The 17011-nt window shown below is 44.1% G+C and overlaps 1 protein-coding gene across 1 annotated transcript in view; it reads right to left on the reverse strand.

Moving 5' to 3' along the window:
- Positions 1–17011, reverse strand: part of Brd4 (bromodomain containing 4) — a 114143-nt gene that overhangs the window by 28505 nt on the left and 68627 nt on the right. Inside the window, 3 exon segments of the mRNA XM_029562017.1 lie at positions 1957–2092; positions 3378–3515; positions 6750–7068. Coding sequence (XP_029417877.1) covers positions 1957–2092; positions 3378–3515; positions 6750–7034 — 559 coding nt within the window. The 5' untranslated portion in view covers positions 7035–7068.

Genomic DNA, 17011 nt, shown 5'->3' on the forward strand with positions numbered 1-17011 from the left:
GTGTTCTAGCTGTAATTCCCCATTCAGACACAAAGTAACTTTCATTAAGGGAAGCTCTGGTTGAAGGACTAGGAAATCCATACAGTGTTAGCACCAGGGCTTGTGCATGGAGACAAGAAGACTGTTCCTTGGTGCATCTAAACAGAGCTATCCTCATCCCCAGCAGTTGCCTTATGTTACCTTATGAATAAGTGTTTTTGGCAGAGTTCAGCAGCAGCCAACCTTGTCAAGTTTTCTGAAAAGTGACACATCACTGGGGAAGAGGTAACAATTGCTGCCTTTTGTCACTCCTCAGGCTGTTCCCCGACCCCTTCCAGCTGTGACATACCGGCATAACTCCAAACCCAAAACTGTCACATGGCACACCAAACCAGGTTTAAAAACAATGGATTATGACCAGAGCTCTGTGAGCAGGTAGACCAAGGAATATATCCCAGAATGCCACATCCTTTGCATGCATACTGGCTGCCATGGAAAGGTTAACTGACCCTCAATACCCAAACCCAACAAAAGCATCATGTAGTTGCACACATCTGCAATCTAAGTTTGAGGAGGAGGTGTCACAAGAGGGGAGGTCAAGGCACAAGGATTGAGAATGTGTGCTCACCCTAGTTACACAGAGACCTTATTTCAATAAAATAATGTGAGAAGAGGACAAGGGACACCTAATGACTGATTTTCTTTGGTTATTCCAAGAGCTGCACTGGATTTAGCTATCTTCTGCATCGTTACCACTCTGGAGCAGGGTAAGAGGCCAGGCTAAAAGATATGCTTTAGGGAAGGAACAACTCACATCAGGAGCCACCTGAAAAATGCCATCCTTTTGTAGCTCAGGTAAGACAGCTCAGGACAAAACAGAAGGTACCTGTTATCAACTTTCCTACACAGAAACTTTTTGAACTGTCAACTCTCTGCCAGCTAGAATTTTGTCAATGGGGGTATAGGTGGAAAGCTGGGAAGTACAGCATGCAAAAAGACAAGGAGCAAGAAACTGGCTTGACTGAGCATCAAAGGTGGGTATGGTTGTGGCATTAAGACAATTTAGGTAACAAACCTCAAGGGTTTAGGATCACTGATCCTGAAAAAATCTTCTGGTTAGATTGAAGTTCAATAGTAAATTAGTACTTGCCTAACATGCCAGTAGTGCCAGGTTTAAGCTCTAGTGCCACCAAACGAATGAAAATTAAAACAGAAAAGCAAAAACCATCTAGAGAACTGACAAGGTGAAGAATTCCAATATCAAAATGCTTAGAAAAGTCACATTCATTCATTCATTCATTCATTCACTCACTCACTTATTTTTATTTGAATGAGTGTTTTGCCTCCATGTGTATAAGTGCACCTGTATGGTACAATGCCTGAAGAGGTCAGAAGAGGGTATCAGATCCCCTGGAACTGGAGTTATAAATGGTTATTAGCTGCCATATGGGTGCTGGGAACTGAACCAAGTCTGGTTAAGCACTCTTAACCACTGAGACATGTCTCCAGTCCCAGTCACTTAAAATTAAAAAAATTTATTATCTGTGTTTCTCCTGCATATATCTAAGTGAACCCATGTCATGCAATGCTCATGGAGGCCAGAAAAGGCCACAGGATCCTCTGGAACTAGGAGTTACAGATTTAAGTGCTAGGAACCAGACCCTGGTCCTCTTAAGAGCAGCCAGTGCTCTTAACCGCTAAGCCATATCTCTAGCCTGACACTTTCTTTTTGACCAAAGTCCCTCAATCACTCTGAGCCCAATTATTTCTGTCTGGGAGAGACCCCAGGGATACAGGGGTCTGTGGCTCCTGAGAGTGGAGCCAATATGAAAACAGATCTCATTTTGTTCAAACAACAGCACTGCAGCACATGACGTCACTACCTACAGCCCCACAACCCCCAGTCCTATACTAAATTCGGAAAATGGACAAAGAGTAGAAACACAGCTGATTTACTTGCTGTTTCAAGTACTCTACCTGCTTCTTTCCTTCCTCGTCCTCTTCCTTTTGCCTGGACTATCATGATCTCGGTTTCTTCTGTGGGGAGTTCATTGATTTTTTGCAAGAAGAGCTTCTCCAGAGCTTCTGCCATTAAGACGATGTCGTCTCCGGGCTGGATGAGGAGACAGGTGGGGTAGAGCTGGAAGGCCACCCCTCCCCACCTCTGTGGACAGGACACCCAGACCACCCTCATGCCCCTATAGATGGAGCATCATATCCAGGTCCCTTTCCTGATCTGGTTTCCAAGGGGCCACAATGGTCGTGCTACTAGGTGTCCCTAACAAGACCTGTCCACCTGGATCTCCCTCTCGGTGTTTAAGCTCTATTGAGAAACAATTCTTGTGCCTATCAACTCAGTCGATCTCTGACAGGGGCCCTCCTTGCTTTAGGGTCTCATCAGATAACTCAACTGAATTCACTAGAAATATTCAAATTACACAGCATTTTTTACACTGAATACTTCAGTGGGGCTCCATCATTGCTCCCCAATGTACCCCCCGAGGCACTCTGTGGGGTTTGGATGAAGCCCATCTCACATTGCCTTATGGGTCCCCACTCTGTCACCATGTCTAGAACATGCTGTCCCCACTCAGCTCTAAAACTGAGGGCCTTGTCTGTAGACTTCTCTTCTACCTAAGTGTTGAGAACTAAGGCTTTACAAAACACAGTAAACTTCAAGAAACTCACCTACCCATCTCTTCTGGGCAATTTTACCCACTACACCAGCAGAGGTCAAAAGCTGAGTTCTGTATAGTGTCTCCCTCCAGAGTCCTTCTATTTGAAAGGGTTGGTTTTAATCACATCTGTGGTCTGAACTGTAAACAAATGATCTGGCTTCATGGCACAGCCGAGCCGAAAGGTTTGGCTACGGGGTTAGGAAGTGACCCTTGTGTCTACAAGTAAGACCAGGGGGACACTCAATTCTATGGCCAAGATTAATCAATGGTCATGTCCACAGTTCCAGGAGACTGTGACCCACAGAACAGCTGGGGTAAGCAGGTGGCCCCATTGTACCATCTCACATAAAGATTTCTGCCTGAGCACACCTCTGCAAGACTCTAGCGCATAGGCTCTTTTTGCTGACAATTTACACCATCCCAATGGACCATCAGGTTGTCTTCTCTGTCCTCACACCTTCTCTATTATACATGCTCAAGAACTAATAAAATCCCAAGGGCACCAGAAGCAGATGCTTCAGGCTAACAAGGACAGCACCCTCCTCCCCACAAAAGAAACATACCCAGTCCCAGGCACAGCCGTAGTTCCCACGACCCAGGGTCTCTTGCTGTCAGGCTTAAAGCCCAGCTGATCCCAGCAATCCTACCCCTAGGCTCCTGAGCATCCCTATCTTCTTCCCCTTCCTCCAGGGCAGCTGGACACCTGCCCCCACATCTCACCTTGTTGTAGATGTAACAATTTGTAAACATAGTATTGAAGTCCTGGATACATTCCTGAGCATTCCAGTAATAGTTGTTTTCCAAGCGCTTCTTTATTGTTCCCATATCCATGGGTGTTTTTATTATCTTATAGTAATCCTGAGGAGCAGAGAGAACAAAGGCCAATGTCACCTGAGCAGCCATGCTGAGCTGGTTGGCTGAACCTGTTAAATCTCCCTTACTCCTTGTAACCCCACAGGCAAACAAAGATCTTCTATGGTGTCAGCGTGAAATTCAAGGCCAAGTGGGTAATGGGCAGACTGCTAAATGCTGGGCAGCAATTTGAAGAGGAAAATATGTAAGCTGGAAATTGGTTTATTTTCAAACAGTCTTCATAGAAAATTTATTCCCTTTTGAAAAATTTATTTTTCAAGACTTTCATGCATGTCTAGAATGTATTTTTATCATATCCTTATTCCCCTCCCTTCCTAATTGCCTCCAGACATCTCCAACTTCTTTTTTTTCTTTTTTTAAAAATAACCCACCGAATGAAATTAGTACTGCCCACATGTCCATGGATATTCACTGGCGTATGGGAAACCTATCAGTGGCCAGACTCCCAAAGAAAGTTGACACTTCCTCCCACAAGCAGCCATCAACTGCCATTAGCTCTTAAGCTAGGAGTTGAGTCCACTTTATTTATTTTATTTTTTTTCATCTTTTTGAGGCAGGGTCTCCCTGTAGCCCCAGCGGTCCTTGAACTCAAGAGATCCACCTGCCTCTGCCGCCCAAGTGCCGGGATTAAGGCGTGCACCACCACGCCCGGTGTCCCTGTTTTCTTAAAAAAAACAAACCTTCATTCTAAATAAAGGGAAAAGCACATAGCCTCTTAAAAATAGTTCTTGGGAAAAGAGGGACAGGAGAGACCAGCATGAAACGCAAATATGAGCTAAGTATAATGGCATATATGTATGAAATTGTCATTTTTTAAATTATTTAATCGTGTGTGTGTGTGTGTGTGTGTGTGTGTGTGTGTGTGTGTGTGTGTAAATGCAGGGGTATCCCTGTGGAGGTCAGAGGATAACTTGCAGGATTTAGTTCTCTACTGCCATCTGGTGGAATATGGAAATTTAACTAAGGTGAGTTAAGCCTGTGAGATATCTCACAGGCTCAAAATCCATTATTTTGTACACTAACAAAACAAAAAAAGCAGTTCTTAGTAAAACCACCAATGAGGCTGAGGCTATAGTTTCGTGGTAGAGCACACAAAGCCCTGAGATCCATCTCTAGGACTTCCACCACATCACAGCAAATTCTCTTTGTCCTCATTTTAAAATCTGAAATTCCCATGGCACTAGAACCAGTTAAGCCCCCTTAACTGTATTTCTTGCTTCCTACCATAGAGAAGAACAGTAAAGGTTAAACCTCCACTTTTAGTCAAGTTCATTGCCTGTTTATTTCTTTCACTTGCATGAAGCTTACCACTATGGCATTCTAGATCAGATTCAACAATTAACCAAGTTAGCTGTCAAAAAACTTGCGTACAGTCCAAAATCAAATTCTGTACTACTCCTATAACATTTCTAAATCTATTTTAGTTTCTAATCTAAAATTTCACTTTTATTATCTCCCTCTGTGTGCACATATGTGCTGCTGCATGTACATGGAGGTTCAAGGATCAAAGTCTGGTAGTCAGGCCTGGGATTAAGTGTCTTTACCTGCTGAGCCACCTGGCTGGCCTCCACTATTTTAAAAGCCAAAGACTTAAACACTCCCACTCCCCAGTAATTTTTGGACAGACACAAGTACCTGAGTTTCCAGGTGGGAGGACCAAAGATGGCCAGGCAACATAAGAGACAGCAAAATGGCCTCTTAGCTAGATCTACTGAGAACTAAATTCTAGGAGGCTATCTACTCCACTGAAGACCTGTACTTCCATAATTAAGCACAGGTAGGGCATTGAACAAAGTTCAAGTGGGGCACCTAGATGGGGACACAGATGCTGTCTACAGAGAGGAGAGGCAGGCCCTACTATTCCAAGTAAGCATCAAGGTTCAAGGTACTGCAATGAAATTTTGAGTTGTTCTGATACTAAAAGAGGAACAAAAGTCACTATTGTCCCTGTGAGAGCAGGGAGATAGGTGTCCTGCCCTGGTAAGGGCTGCACGTAACATGCAGGCCAGAAAGCAACTCAAAATCAAACTTCCTATACCATGTCATGCTCTGGGGCCTCCTTTCCCAAGAGAACTAAGCCCAAATAAACCAACCCCAGTGGAAATCTATTTTATTCTATGGCCAAAGCTCTCTAAGACTAGTGCTCAGCACTTTACACTGGTCCACCTGCCTCTGCCTCCCGAATGCTGGGATTAAAGACATGCGCCACCATGCCTGGCAACCCAGACTTCTTGATTTTCTCTTAGAAAACCACAAAATATATAATTGGTGGACATACAATTGAACAATTGTCACAAACACATGGTTTTCAAGCCAGGAAGGTCAGATTAGAGTATCATATCTTTAAGAACCTGGACACCTAGCAAGAGACTATGGCCACATCTCCACATGAAGTTCTAGCACACACAGACCCAATCTGGTAAAAAACTACCAGTACCTAAACCCATTTGCCAGGGGACATTAGACTTGGCACATAGTACAGGACAATTTAGAAACCAAGCCTCGGCTTTTGAAGGAAAAGAAAAATGAAAGAATTTATTCCAACTGCTCCGTGAGGTTCAGTTAGGAGTTCAGATTGCAGAGCTGTGGCAAGTGATGTATGTCAATGGGAAACTCTCCAGAGAAAGAGAAGAATAAGAACAAGTATGCTGAGGCTATAAGGTGGGGGTGGAGGGTGGTCTGCTCTCAGGGACATGCCTATGCAGGTGCAGCCACTGTCCCCTTCCTTCCTTGGGCCTCTGCGTACTTGTCCCTTGGAGATAATCTGCTACCTTTCCCCCCTTGTACTGATGGTGATGCTAATGACTGCTATTGCAGTAGACCAGTCCCCTTCCTGTACAGGCCGATCAATCAAGTCTACTTCTACCACAGCTGGAGGAGGAAAGCGGCTGGGATTATCCACCAAGGCTCTGACTTTAGCTTGCCTTGGAATTGGAAGGCAATCAATCTGTAAGCAACCTTTCCACCCTGTTCCAACCACTCTCCACACAACTTTTCCTGGGATCTCAATTACCTAAGAAATCAGTGTTTCAAACCAGTTCATTTATTCTTTTTCCTTTACAGTTTGATTTACCGGGACTGCTGAAAGGTGTCAAAGGGTACTGGTTTTCAGAGTTCTTACCGTGCCTCCAAACCCACCTCTACCCTCCTATACAATGTGTCTTCACCAAGGAGAGACTGCAGACAGTGGCGGTCACACACCCTGCCCAAGCTACTCACAGGGAGGTTCAGCTTGACGGCATCCACAGGCTGCTGGAAAGGCCATGCAAATTGGTGTTTCCATAGTGTCTTGAGCACCACTCTGAGCAGATATTGTAGTTGGTTGGTCTGCCTCTTGGGCTTATTGGGATTGGACGTTTCTGGGGGTGGAGGGTTGGTGCTGGCTGTGTTGGCTGGCTGGGGTTGGGCCTGGGCCTGTGTTGTAGACATTTGGGAGGTTTCTAGTCCATCCCCCATTACTGGCAGATTTCTCAATCTTGTCCCAGGGCCACTCTCCGTAGACATGCTAGTGATCCCATCACATTCTTCACCAGAGACTCTATAAGGAAGAGAAAAATCCCATCAGAGACCAGGCAACAGATGGGCCCAACTAGAAACAAGTCACCCTCACTGAAGCCTTCAAGGATTGAGGTCTCTGCTACTGACTGGTCAGGACAGCTGGCAGAGTCACTCCATGCCCCAACTTAAAAAGCAAAAAACAGGCAATCTAGCAGAGAAGGCAGACCTCACCTATCAACAACCATGGGCAGAACATGGAGTGAGGACTGATCAGGAGCTAGCAGAGCCACTGAGAGCTAAATAGTTCACAAGTGAGAAGGTACCATGTTTCACAAGCCTGCATGGCCCTTTTCCCATCTACAAATTTTTAGATTATGTTTATGTGAGTTAAGATATGCAACCACTTACAATCAAATTCTTGTTTGTATCTGTGGCTTATGAAGCACTAAATGAAGTCAGTAATTCCATTTGGTGAGTCAAGGCCAAACAGGGAGGAACAGTAAGGTTGGGCCTACCTGCTTGCCTTTGGATAGCTTCACAATTAGTAACAACATTTTCTAGGTAACTTATATAATGTGTGTTTACTGAGGAAAGAAATCTTACAAAAGGTTGTTGATTTTAAGTCCAAACTTGCTTACTTTTATCAACTACATTGGGGCATCCCCATGACAACACCTTGTGTTGGTACCTATCTGTGCATCCCATCTGGTACACGCCAATTCCCTCCCCTAAACAGCTCCCTTTGAAGGCCTTGCCAACTCTTGCAGACCCTGCCACAAACAGTCTTTTGAAGATTTTTGTGCCTATTCAGTTATTCCAATAAAACAAACATTTAAAATACATAACCACAGCTGAGTAATATTTTTTTATTGTAATCTGTCCTCCAGATACACAATAAATTAACCCCTTACTGTACTGCTGACAAGCCGCACACTGTTAATGAAACATTTGTTCAAATATGGACTGGCCATTTGCATTCTTATTCTATGGTATGTCCCTGGCTGTTGGTAGACCATGCTAAACAGACAGTCCTCAGGGTCGTCCCCTGCCCCAACCCAAGGGTGGGAGTTACTGGGAGGGAGCCTAGGCTTAGCAACTGCCTGTGACACTTTTCTACTATCCAGTAGGAATGGCCAGTTGTTTAAACCTATTCTGGGCCAGAGGCTGCCCACACCCAATAAGCATATCTTTAGGAATGATTCCAGGAATTTAAAATGAGGTAAGAAAACCTTTCTGGCTGAAAAAGTCAACCAAGTGTTATAAGAAAAGGGGGCAGGTTTTAGACCACCACTGGGCAGAGAGACAAGATAAAAGCAAGAGAGTCTGGCTAGCTTTGCTGAGGCTTGGATTTTGGAATGCACTTAATGGGTCAAGAATCAGATTTATTCCTAGGCCCACCAGTTGTTGATCAATTACTTTATAATTCAGTTGAAGTTTAATTTAAACCAAGGTTTCCATAAAGTTTTGTAGTCTATTTCTGAAAAATTAATTTTTAAAAAAGCAACAGGGGAGGACTTGCTACAGAAAGCAACTCTGCAGTTAAGAGTGCTGTGAAGAACTGGACTTCCTGGCTTGTGGCAGGCAAGCAGGCTGGCTGCCCAGCCAACAAAGGTCCCACCTACTTGTCCCCTACATCAAAATCCTGGCTATATGGTATGCCCAAGAGCTGACATCAAGACAGCTTCTTCCTTCCATGGTATTTTGTCTGGCTGAGCCTCAGGTTCAATTAGCTGTGTAAATATACCCCAATGAAAGAAAGCCACATAGAATCAGGGACAGAAAGCACCCACAGGACAGTACAGGGTATGGTGCAAACTGTCAGAGCTTGCTCAGTAGTCTCAGATAGAACACAGAGGTATAAATGACAAAAGCATGTGACAAGGCATACTGGAACATGTGTGTACCAGTGCACACATGCATGCCCCCCCACCCCAACACACCCTGACTAGTTCAGCATGGTGGGAAGCCTGAGGAGAGGTTAGAGGGAGGGAGCACCCCAGAAGCTGTCATCCAGCATTGTGAGTCTTACCCTTTCCTGAGGTGACAAGAAGCAGGCTGCACCAATGGCTAAGGTTTATTATTATTTAATGGCCAGGGTTTGAGTAGGGCTATAGAAAAACTCAAATGGTTGTGTCCCTGAAGGCACTAGGGGAAGCACAGACTGACCTTAGCTGGAAGATGTGTAATTACTTGGCTTGATTTTTCTCCTTTTATGTCTTTTAAAACTCTCATTTGATTACTGATGAAGAAAAACTCAGTATAAATGTTTTGCTTGGGGTGTTAATTGACAATTTTCTGTGCAGATAGAATTTAATGCCATTTTGAAATAAGCATACTATGCACAAGCAAAACAATGAACTGACTGCACAATGAACTGTACCCCTAAGTGTACAAACATCAAGACAAGTCATGGCAAGTAAGAGGGGTAACACTACAAAGATATACTGATGGAATTTAAGCATACCTGAGTCTATAAAGGGTTCCCATGAAGCAGGACCAACACATCCAAAGTGAGCACATGGAAATGAGTATGACATAGCCCTGTTGTAAGAGAAGTCCTAACAGTGCTAGACAAGCCTGAACTTGGAGTGTCTGTGTGTCCCTGGTCCCTGATGAAGCTAAAGGACAGACCTCCATGTTGGTGGCCATAATGAGATGTCTCCTAGAAAGCAGTTTAGGAAAAACACAACTGGGAACCTGATGCAGGAAAATCACTGAATTCAAAGCCAACATGGAACACACAACTGTCTATCGGCTTGTCTCTCTCACTGTACACTGAGCATGTGCCAGGTGAGCTGTAGTGGGTTGACAGGGGTGCTCTAGAACAAAGGACCTGCCAACAGCCCCAAAAATGTTTCATTGGGTAATGACATTTTTGAAATCTCTTAGCAACGTACCCAAGGCAGGGCTAGGGCTGAAAACCACACTTGTGGGTAAGTCGGTGCCTCCTCTCTTTCCAAAGGGACCCAGAGCAAAAAAGCAAAGGTGGTTCTGATGATGACTATGCTCCTTCACCTTCCCACAGGTCCAGGAAGCTAATTTTTCTGTTTACAAGATGAATGGATGAATTAGCGTACAAAGATATGAAAAGACCATGAAAGACCTGGCATATAATTTCTTGGCAGTTTAAGTTAGTGTTTGAATCAAGAAGTCCTCACAAGTAAGCTGAACACACCACCCAGAGAGTATAACATAAATGGAGAGGCTGATCAGATCTTGAGACAAGGCCGCATTATGTAGTGCAGACTGTCCTTGAATTTATGCTCTTGCCTCAGCCTCCCAAGTGTTACAAATACAGGAGTGAGTCACTACATGTAGGCCGGCCACATCTTTAACATGAAAATAAGGCAAAAGATCCACACGCTCAATTCTACAAGGGAAGAAACTGCTGAAAGTTGTCAGTTCAAATGTGAAGGTGTGACAGTCAATAGATGCCCTCCACAATGGAAATCACTAAGCAATGATGACAGAGCCAGAAAGTCACCATGAGATGCCCAGAACTCTTGCCCAGAACTCTCATTCTGGGCCCATTCTTGGCATGGGCAGCACGTGTACCTCAAAGAGACTACACCCTCACCCACTCCAACAATATCATGCTCTCTGTCCTAGTTACCTGTCTGTTGCTACGATAAAGCACTGACCAAAAACAACTTACTACTGCTTATGGTCTACTACGGGAGGGAGGCAAGAACAGGAACAGAGACCACTGAGAAACACTGTTTACTGGCTTGGCTCAGCTACTTTTCGTTTTTAAATATCTTACTTATTATTTTAATTTTATGTATATGAGTGTATTGCCTGTATGTGTGTAAGTGTACCTGTGTCATGAAACACCTGTGGAGGTCAGAAGAAGGTGTTGGGTGGGATCCCCTGGAACTGGAGTTATATATGGTTGTTAGCCTCCATGTGGGTGCTGGGAATCGAATGCAGGTCCTCTTCAAGAGCAGCAGTGCTCTTAACCATTGAGCCATCTCTCCAGCCCCTTGGCTACTTTTTCTTTGTTTACTTTTGGGTTTTTTTTTTTTTTTTGAGACAGGGTCTGGATCTCACACAGAGCGACCTGCCTCTTCCTCTACCTCCCAAGTACTGAATCTTACACAGCCTAGGCAGTCCTGGGCACTCCTACATCAAAGGTATGCCCACAGGCTAATCTGATGGAAGGAATTCCTCAGTTAAGGTTCCCTCTTCCCAGGTGTGTCAAGTTGACAACAGAAGCTAGTAACACACTTCTTGTATATAATCGTGAGAAAATAAAATGCTTCTGGAAATTCAAGAATCCATTCCTTTTGCAGAAACAAAGAACATGAAATGAAAAAAAGCAACCAGAGCCTCTCACCTGACCCTGGGCAAGGAAGTAAGGCTCAGTGAGCAGTTCTCTGGCAGACCCTGACACTTCTAAGGCACAGAGAACATCTGGATCAGCCTCCTTGGGCAAATTCTTCCCACAATATCATTCTCACTAGTCCTCTAGTGTCTATGCTCCCAACATGGCTACTGCCATGATATCCCTATCACCTTCAAGTCTTTTTACCTGCTACCCCTACTAGAAGGACATACACAGGCAGGTGCCAATTTCCCACCCAACATGCCTGATGTTTCCATGATCACCATGTGCAGGCCTGTCTTAATTTCATTCTCATTCTACCACACAGTAGGTGTACCACACAGGACCATGTCCCAGGACTGTCACCATGGGGCTTCTAGCTCAGTCAATCTCACTGCTCTGGAAAAGCAGCACTCATGTGGACAATGTGGTGACTGCCAAACTCAGTCATTCACTTAGACTATGTATCTCACTGGAGCTGCATGCCAGTCTAGGGGATTCAGCAAAATTCCAATAAATGTCATGAAGAAAATCCTGGCTGCTGCTCTGGCCAGAGACAGGTCTGATCAGTGAAGTGACAGCCCAGGCAAAGATCTAAGCAAGAGGGAGATCAGCATCTAGGAGGGGCTGAGAAGAGGGTAACTGGGAATCTTGTGATACACGCATACATTCCTTTCTTCCAACCATCCATATCTAATCTATGTAGTTGTTTTTTTTTTTGGGGGGGGGTCTCCTTGTAGTCCCAGCTGGCTTAGAACTCAGAGAGATTTGCACCTGTCACTGCCTCCTCGGTGTTGGGATTAAAGGCATGTGCTATCATGTCCAGTTAAAATCATGTAATCTTAAAGGCATTGTTTCTGACCCAAGTTTTTTGATCTGGAGTAGGGAAAAAAAAGTTGTTTTCCCTTTTCCACTTTCAATCTGACCTGTGGTCAACAAGGAAGAGCCACCACTCACTATGATGAGTTAGGTGAAAGGCAAAGGACAGTAAGAGACTCATTGTTTTCAACCCTAAACAGTTCATGACCCAACTGGATATCCCATTTCTGGATCTATTCCTAAAGAAATACTGGTAATATCCATTTTGAGCTTGGAAGAACAAGGAGAAAAAGATAAAGCAAGTATAGACAATGTGGTAGCTAATGCCAAGGTACCCCAGGACATCATGTTAAACTGAGGTCACTTTGAGTACTGATCATTGATTTTGATCATTTCAATCAAGACCATACTATATTCCTTTCAATAATGTTGTAATCCGCAAAGCTTGACACCCTGCAGAGGCTGTAACAGAAAGCAAATATCACAGGAAAATCAATGTAAGCAGGAAAAGTGGGTGATGGTGTCTACATTGGCTCAAGTTTGAGAGGTTGTATAGTACAATGCCTAACAGACACAGGCCATCCACTAGGAAGTAACTATGATTATGGAATGTGCTTTATCTCTCTCACCAGCTACACAATTGCTAGAACATTAGTACTTTCAGTTGTTTGTACAACTACTTAATAAACAAAAATACTGAGTAAGTCCTTTGGCCTATGAGCATGCAAAAGAGTAGAAATTCCCTACATCCTCATTTTCATGTGTATGTTAGGGGTACATGTATGCATGCCTGTGTGTACACCTGCCTATGGAGTCCCTAGGTTGACACCGAGAATCATCCTTTTGAACTTATAACTGAGGCTGGGTCTCTCAAACCCAGAGTTTACTGACACAGCTAGTCTCACTAGCCAGCTTGCTCTTGGGAAGCCCCTGTCACCCTTCGGAAGCTGGAATTACAGGTGACAGCCACCCCACCTGGCATTTAAGTAGGTTTCTGAGGATCCCAACTCTGGTCCTCATACATGAGTAGCAAGTGCTTAACCACTGAGCCATCTGCCTAGCCCCAAGATTGAGATCCTTGTAAGGATGCTGTGAAATGGAAAAATCTGTGAATGTCTAAGCTAATGAAAATATATATTTTTTTAATTTTCTGAAGTTCGCTAACTTCTGATTAAGTGTGCCTATTTTTCAAAGACATTCTTTGCTGCCATCTTGCCTCTTACTATTGTGATAAGACTATTAACTATAAACTTTTCTAAAGAAAATACCCCCAGAAATCAGCTGATGCAGAATACATGTGTGTGCGCACTGGGTACTATACAACTCCCAGCTATGTCCAGTGCAAGAAAGTTGAATAAACTAAGGCAGGCAATGATTTCTAAGGTTCCTAGTCCACTGGAGCCTAGTCATTCCTCAACTCTGTCTTTTAGTATTATTTTTTTGGTCTTTTTGAGACAGGATCGCCCTGTAGCCTCAGCTGGCCGGGAACTCACTATGTAGACCAGGCTGGCCTTGAACCTGGAGCTCCACCTGCCTCTGCCTCCCAAGTGCTGGGATTAAAGATGTGCATCACCACGCCTGTCATTTATTAGCTTAATACACAAAGCAACCCCACAAATTAAGACAGTGGCATCATCTTTAAGGTGACATAGAAGTAGACTAGTGGGTGATGGCCTGGTCAGCTGAAGGTCACCTGGAGCAATGTGTACTTGGTAAGTTCTGCTCCACAGGCAGCCTCATCAAGTACAGGGGCAATAACCACGAGGGGTAGGACCAACACCACTAAGTCCAGTAAGCCTCTGGCTTGGCTCATAGCACCACACTTCATATATTCTTTAGCACGCTTGCCCTGGCTGCAGAGGCATCTGAATACCATGTGGTTCATGAATTGGGCTTATGTCAGATTGCTAGTAGTGGTATTTCCAAAGATTTTCACCTCCACAAGTAAATTAGAGCTGGGACATCTCTCGAAGTATCTGGCTATCTGTATGCAATGAGACCACGGCATCTAGGCGAAATCTAAAACACAATTCCTTGCTGAACATTGGGTATGGGAGGAGGCCTGAGAGAACACAGCCTGAACTTGTTTCATGTTAGTCAATGTAGCTGGTGCCAGCCCATAATAAAAATACACATTCAAATTCACAGACCCTTCAGACATGGGAGGGCAACTTTCTGCCTGTGCACAGTTCTTATATAAAGCAGTTAGGGTAATGAGAGATTCTACCCAGGAAAAGGGTGGGAGCCTTGACATTGGTTAAAAAGCAGAAACTAGAGCTGGACATGGTTGTGCATGCCTTTAATCCCAGCAGTCAGGAGGCAGAGACAGGTGGATCTCCTGGAGGATCAAGGCCAACCTGGTATATACAGTGAGTGGGGCCAGCTGGGGCTACAAGGAAATTCTGTCTCACAAAGAACCCCCGCCGCCGCCAAAAAACCCCTCCAAACTAGCAATTTCTCTATACTAGTCAATTTGCTGCTATCTTATCTTCTCCTAGGAACATCTTTGCTTCAATACTGGTCATACATACGAGTATCAAAAGGCCCATTCCTCTCTTGGTCCTAGAGCAGTGGCTATTTCACATACTACACTGTTTAATTATGCAATCTGTCAGTGGGGAAGCACAAACAGGATTACTTTTCCATCTGACTGGCTCTTGCAACTGGTGAGAACAGCTGCTCAAATCATAAGCTAGGCTGCACTGCCTGGACCCAAGCCAGTGGCTGTGTGCCAAGGCAGCTCTTAGAATCCTTAATCCTCCTTTGCTTAGTTTTTACACACTCTGCCCTCTGCCTCTTAGACCTGCCAAGTGGGGCCCCATTACCTCAGACTCTACAATACTGCAGACCCTGCATAGCTTGCATCGAACTAGATGAGCCAAGGTGGAGATCAGACTTCTTGCTAAGGGGATGTGACATACACTCAAATTCTTTTTATTTTTTCCCTTGAATAAATGTGTACAAATGCATCATAAGTGTGTATGTTGTGCAATGCCTGTGGAGGTCAGAAGAAGGCATCATATCCCCTGGAACCTGAGTTACAAATGGTTGTTAGCTGCTATGTGGGTGCTGGGAACTAAACCTGTTCCTCTTTAAGAGCAGCCGGTGTTAACCACCAAGTCATCTGTCCAGCCCCTACACTCAAGTTCTTTATTTCTTCCACTGGAGGAGACACAGGCCAACAAAGATCTTGTAGCCAGGAAGACCAGGAGCCAGGCCTGGGCTGACCACAACCTCACTAACTAGAATTCTAATGCCTTTCCTTTAGAAAAAAATCAGAAGGTTAACTGCACTGGGAGTATAAGAAAGCTGCACTTTCCCCCCACTTTGCCCTGAAAGATGCTGGCCAGCTGAAGGGACAAACAGCTCAGGTCTAACAAAAATGTTGCTCTGTTAAGTACATGTTACACCACTGCGAGATACAGGTGCCTACAGCAAAATCTGGATAGATGCATTCATGTTTCTGTGAGGAACATGCAGTGAAAACCAACAAACCAAAGACCAATGTGGACAAGATCAAGACTGCTAGGCTAACTTTTCCTATAAAAGACCAGAAAATAACACCATTAACTGTGAAGAACATATAGCCTATCAAAATAATCCACTCTACTTATCACAATGTAAAAGCAACCAGATAAACCCAGTTATATTCCAATTAAACTGATTGGCCTGAGCACCACTGCTTGCAGATCCCATTTCACAGATTTATAGACTTTCTGAAGGGACAGGAAATGCATGCAATAAAATATTTTATTAGAAGTTAAATTTTAATTTAGGTACAGGTGCACATGTGGACAAACACATGGAACCACAGAATGAAGCTGGATATGGTGGCAAGTCTGAATGATTTTATGCTGAAACCAACCAACCCACCCACCCATCCATATATAAAACAGCTCCATCTCTTTGCATCCTTTCACAAGCACCCCCTGGACTCTGTTGACATTTGCCAGCCTGTAAACAACACTACCCTAAACTCGTTTTTATGAGACTGAACTTAAAAAGATTAGGTGAACGTGGTCGATTTCTAGGTAGTCAGTCATCTCTCCAATCCCCTTTTTAGGCACTCTTAAGTGGCTCCAGGAAAGAGAACTTTTTTCTCTCTTTGCCTCACGTTCTCATCAGGAACACATCTTTAACTACCAAGGATGGGGAAGGAAGGACAGCAATTTTCTCAAAGTAAAAACAATACAGAAAGTGATGCAAAATTAATGTCAGACCCATAAAGATCCCAGGTCTCAGTTTACAAAGCAAGAAGTGACCCAAGGCCAAAAGGCAGTCTAAAATTCAAGGTTTACTCCCAATAAAAATCCCGAGGGTACAGAAAAGGCTAGTCCTACATTTTCACAGAAGCCTTTGACCGTCAATGAGGCCCTAGGCAGGTAGTAAATAGGTCAAGGAGCCCTGGCTTTCATACCACACTTACTGAATACGACAGTCAACCAACTGCATGTACTAACAAGGAGCACTCAGGCAATGTTTCATTTTTACTACCCAGACAATCTAACCAAGTCACTTTGAGAGGGATGCTTGGAGTTAAATAACCAATATCCTCTCAATCTCAGTAACTTCCAGAATGTACAGTAGTTGAATAGAGACAAATCCTAACTATTTCAGTTGAGAGCAGTTAAAGGAACTTGAATAAGAGCTATACCACTTTGCAAAAAATGATATTAGTTGCCATTAAGTCCACCTACCTTCCATAAACCCACAGAAATCAAGGTAAATGACACAAGCTGCCTCATTTCCTCATGGGGTTTTATACACCATCTTCTTCCTCTTGTCTCTGTCAGAGGCCAGTAGTAGCCCCTGGTGCTGTGTCCCAGAGGAGCCTCAGGAG

This window comes from Nannospalax galili, unplaced genomic scaffold, assembly GCF_000622305.1.
Source record: "Nannospalax galili isolate Female #2095 unplaced genomic scaffold, S.galili_v1.0 scaffold2094, whole genome shotgun sequence".
Lineage (NCBI taxonomy): Eukaryota > Metazoa > Chordata > Mammalia > Rodentia > Spalacidae > Nannospalax > Nannospalax galili.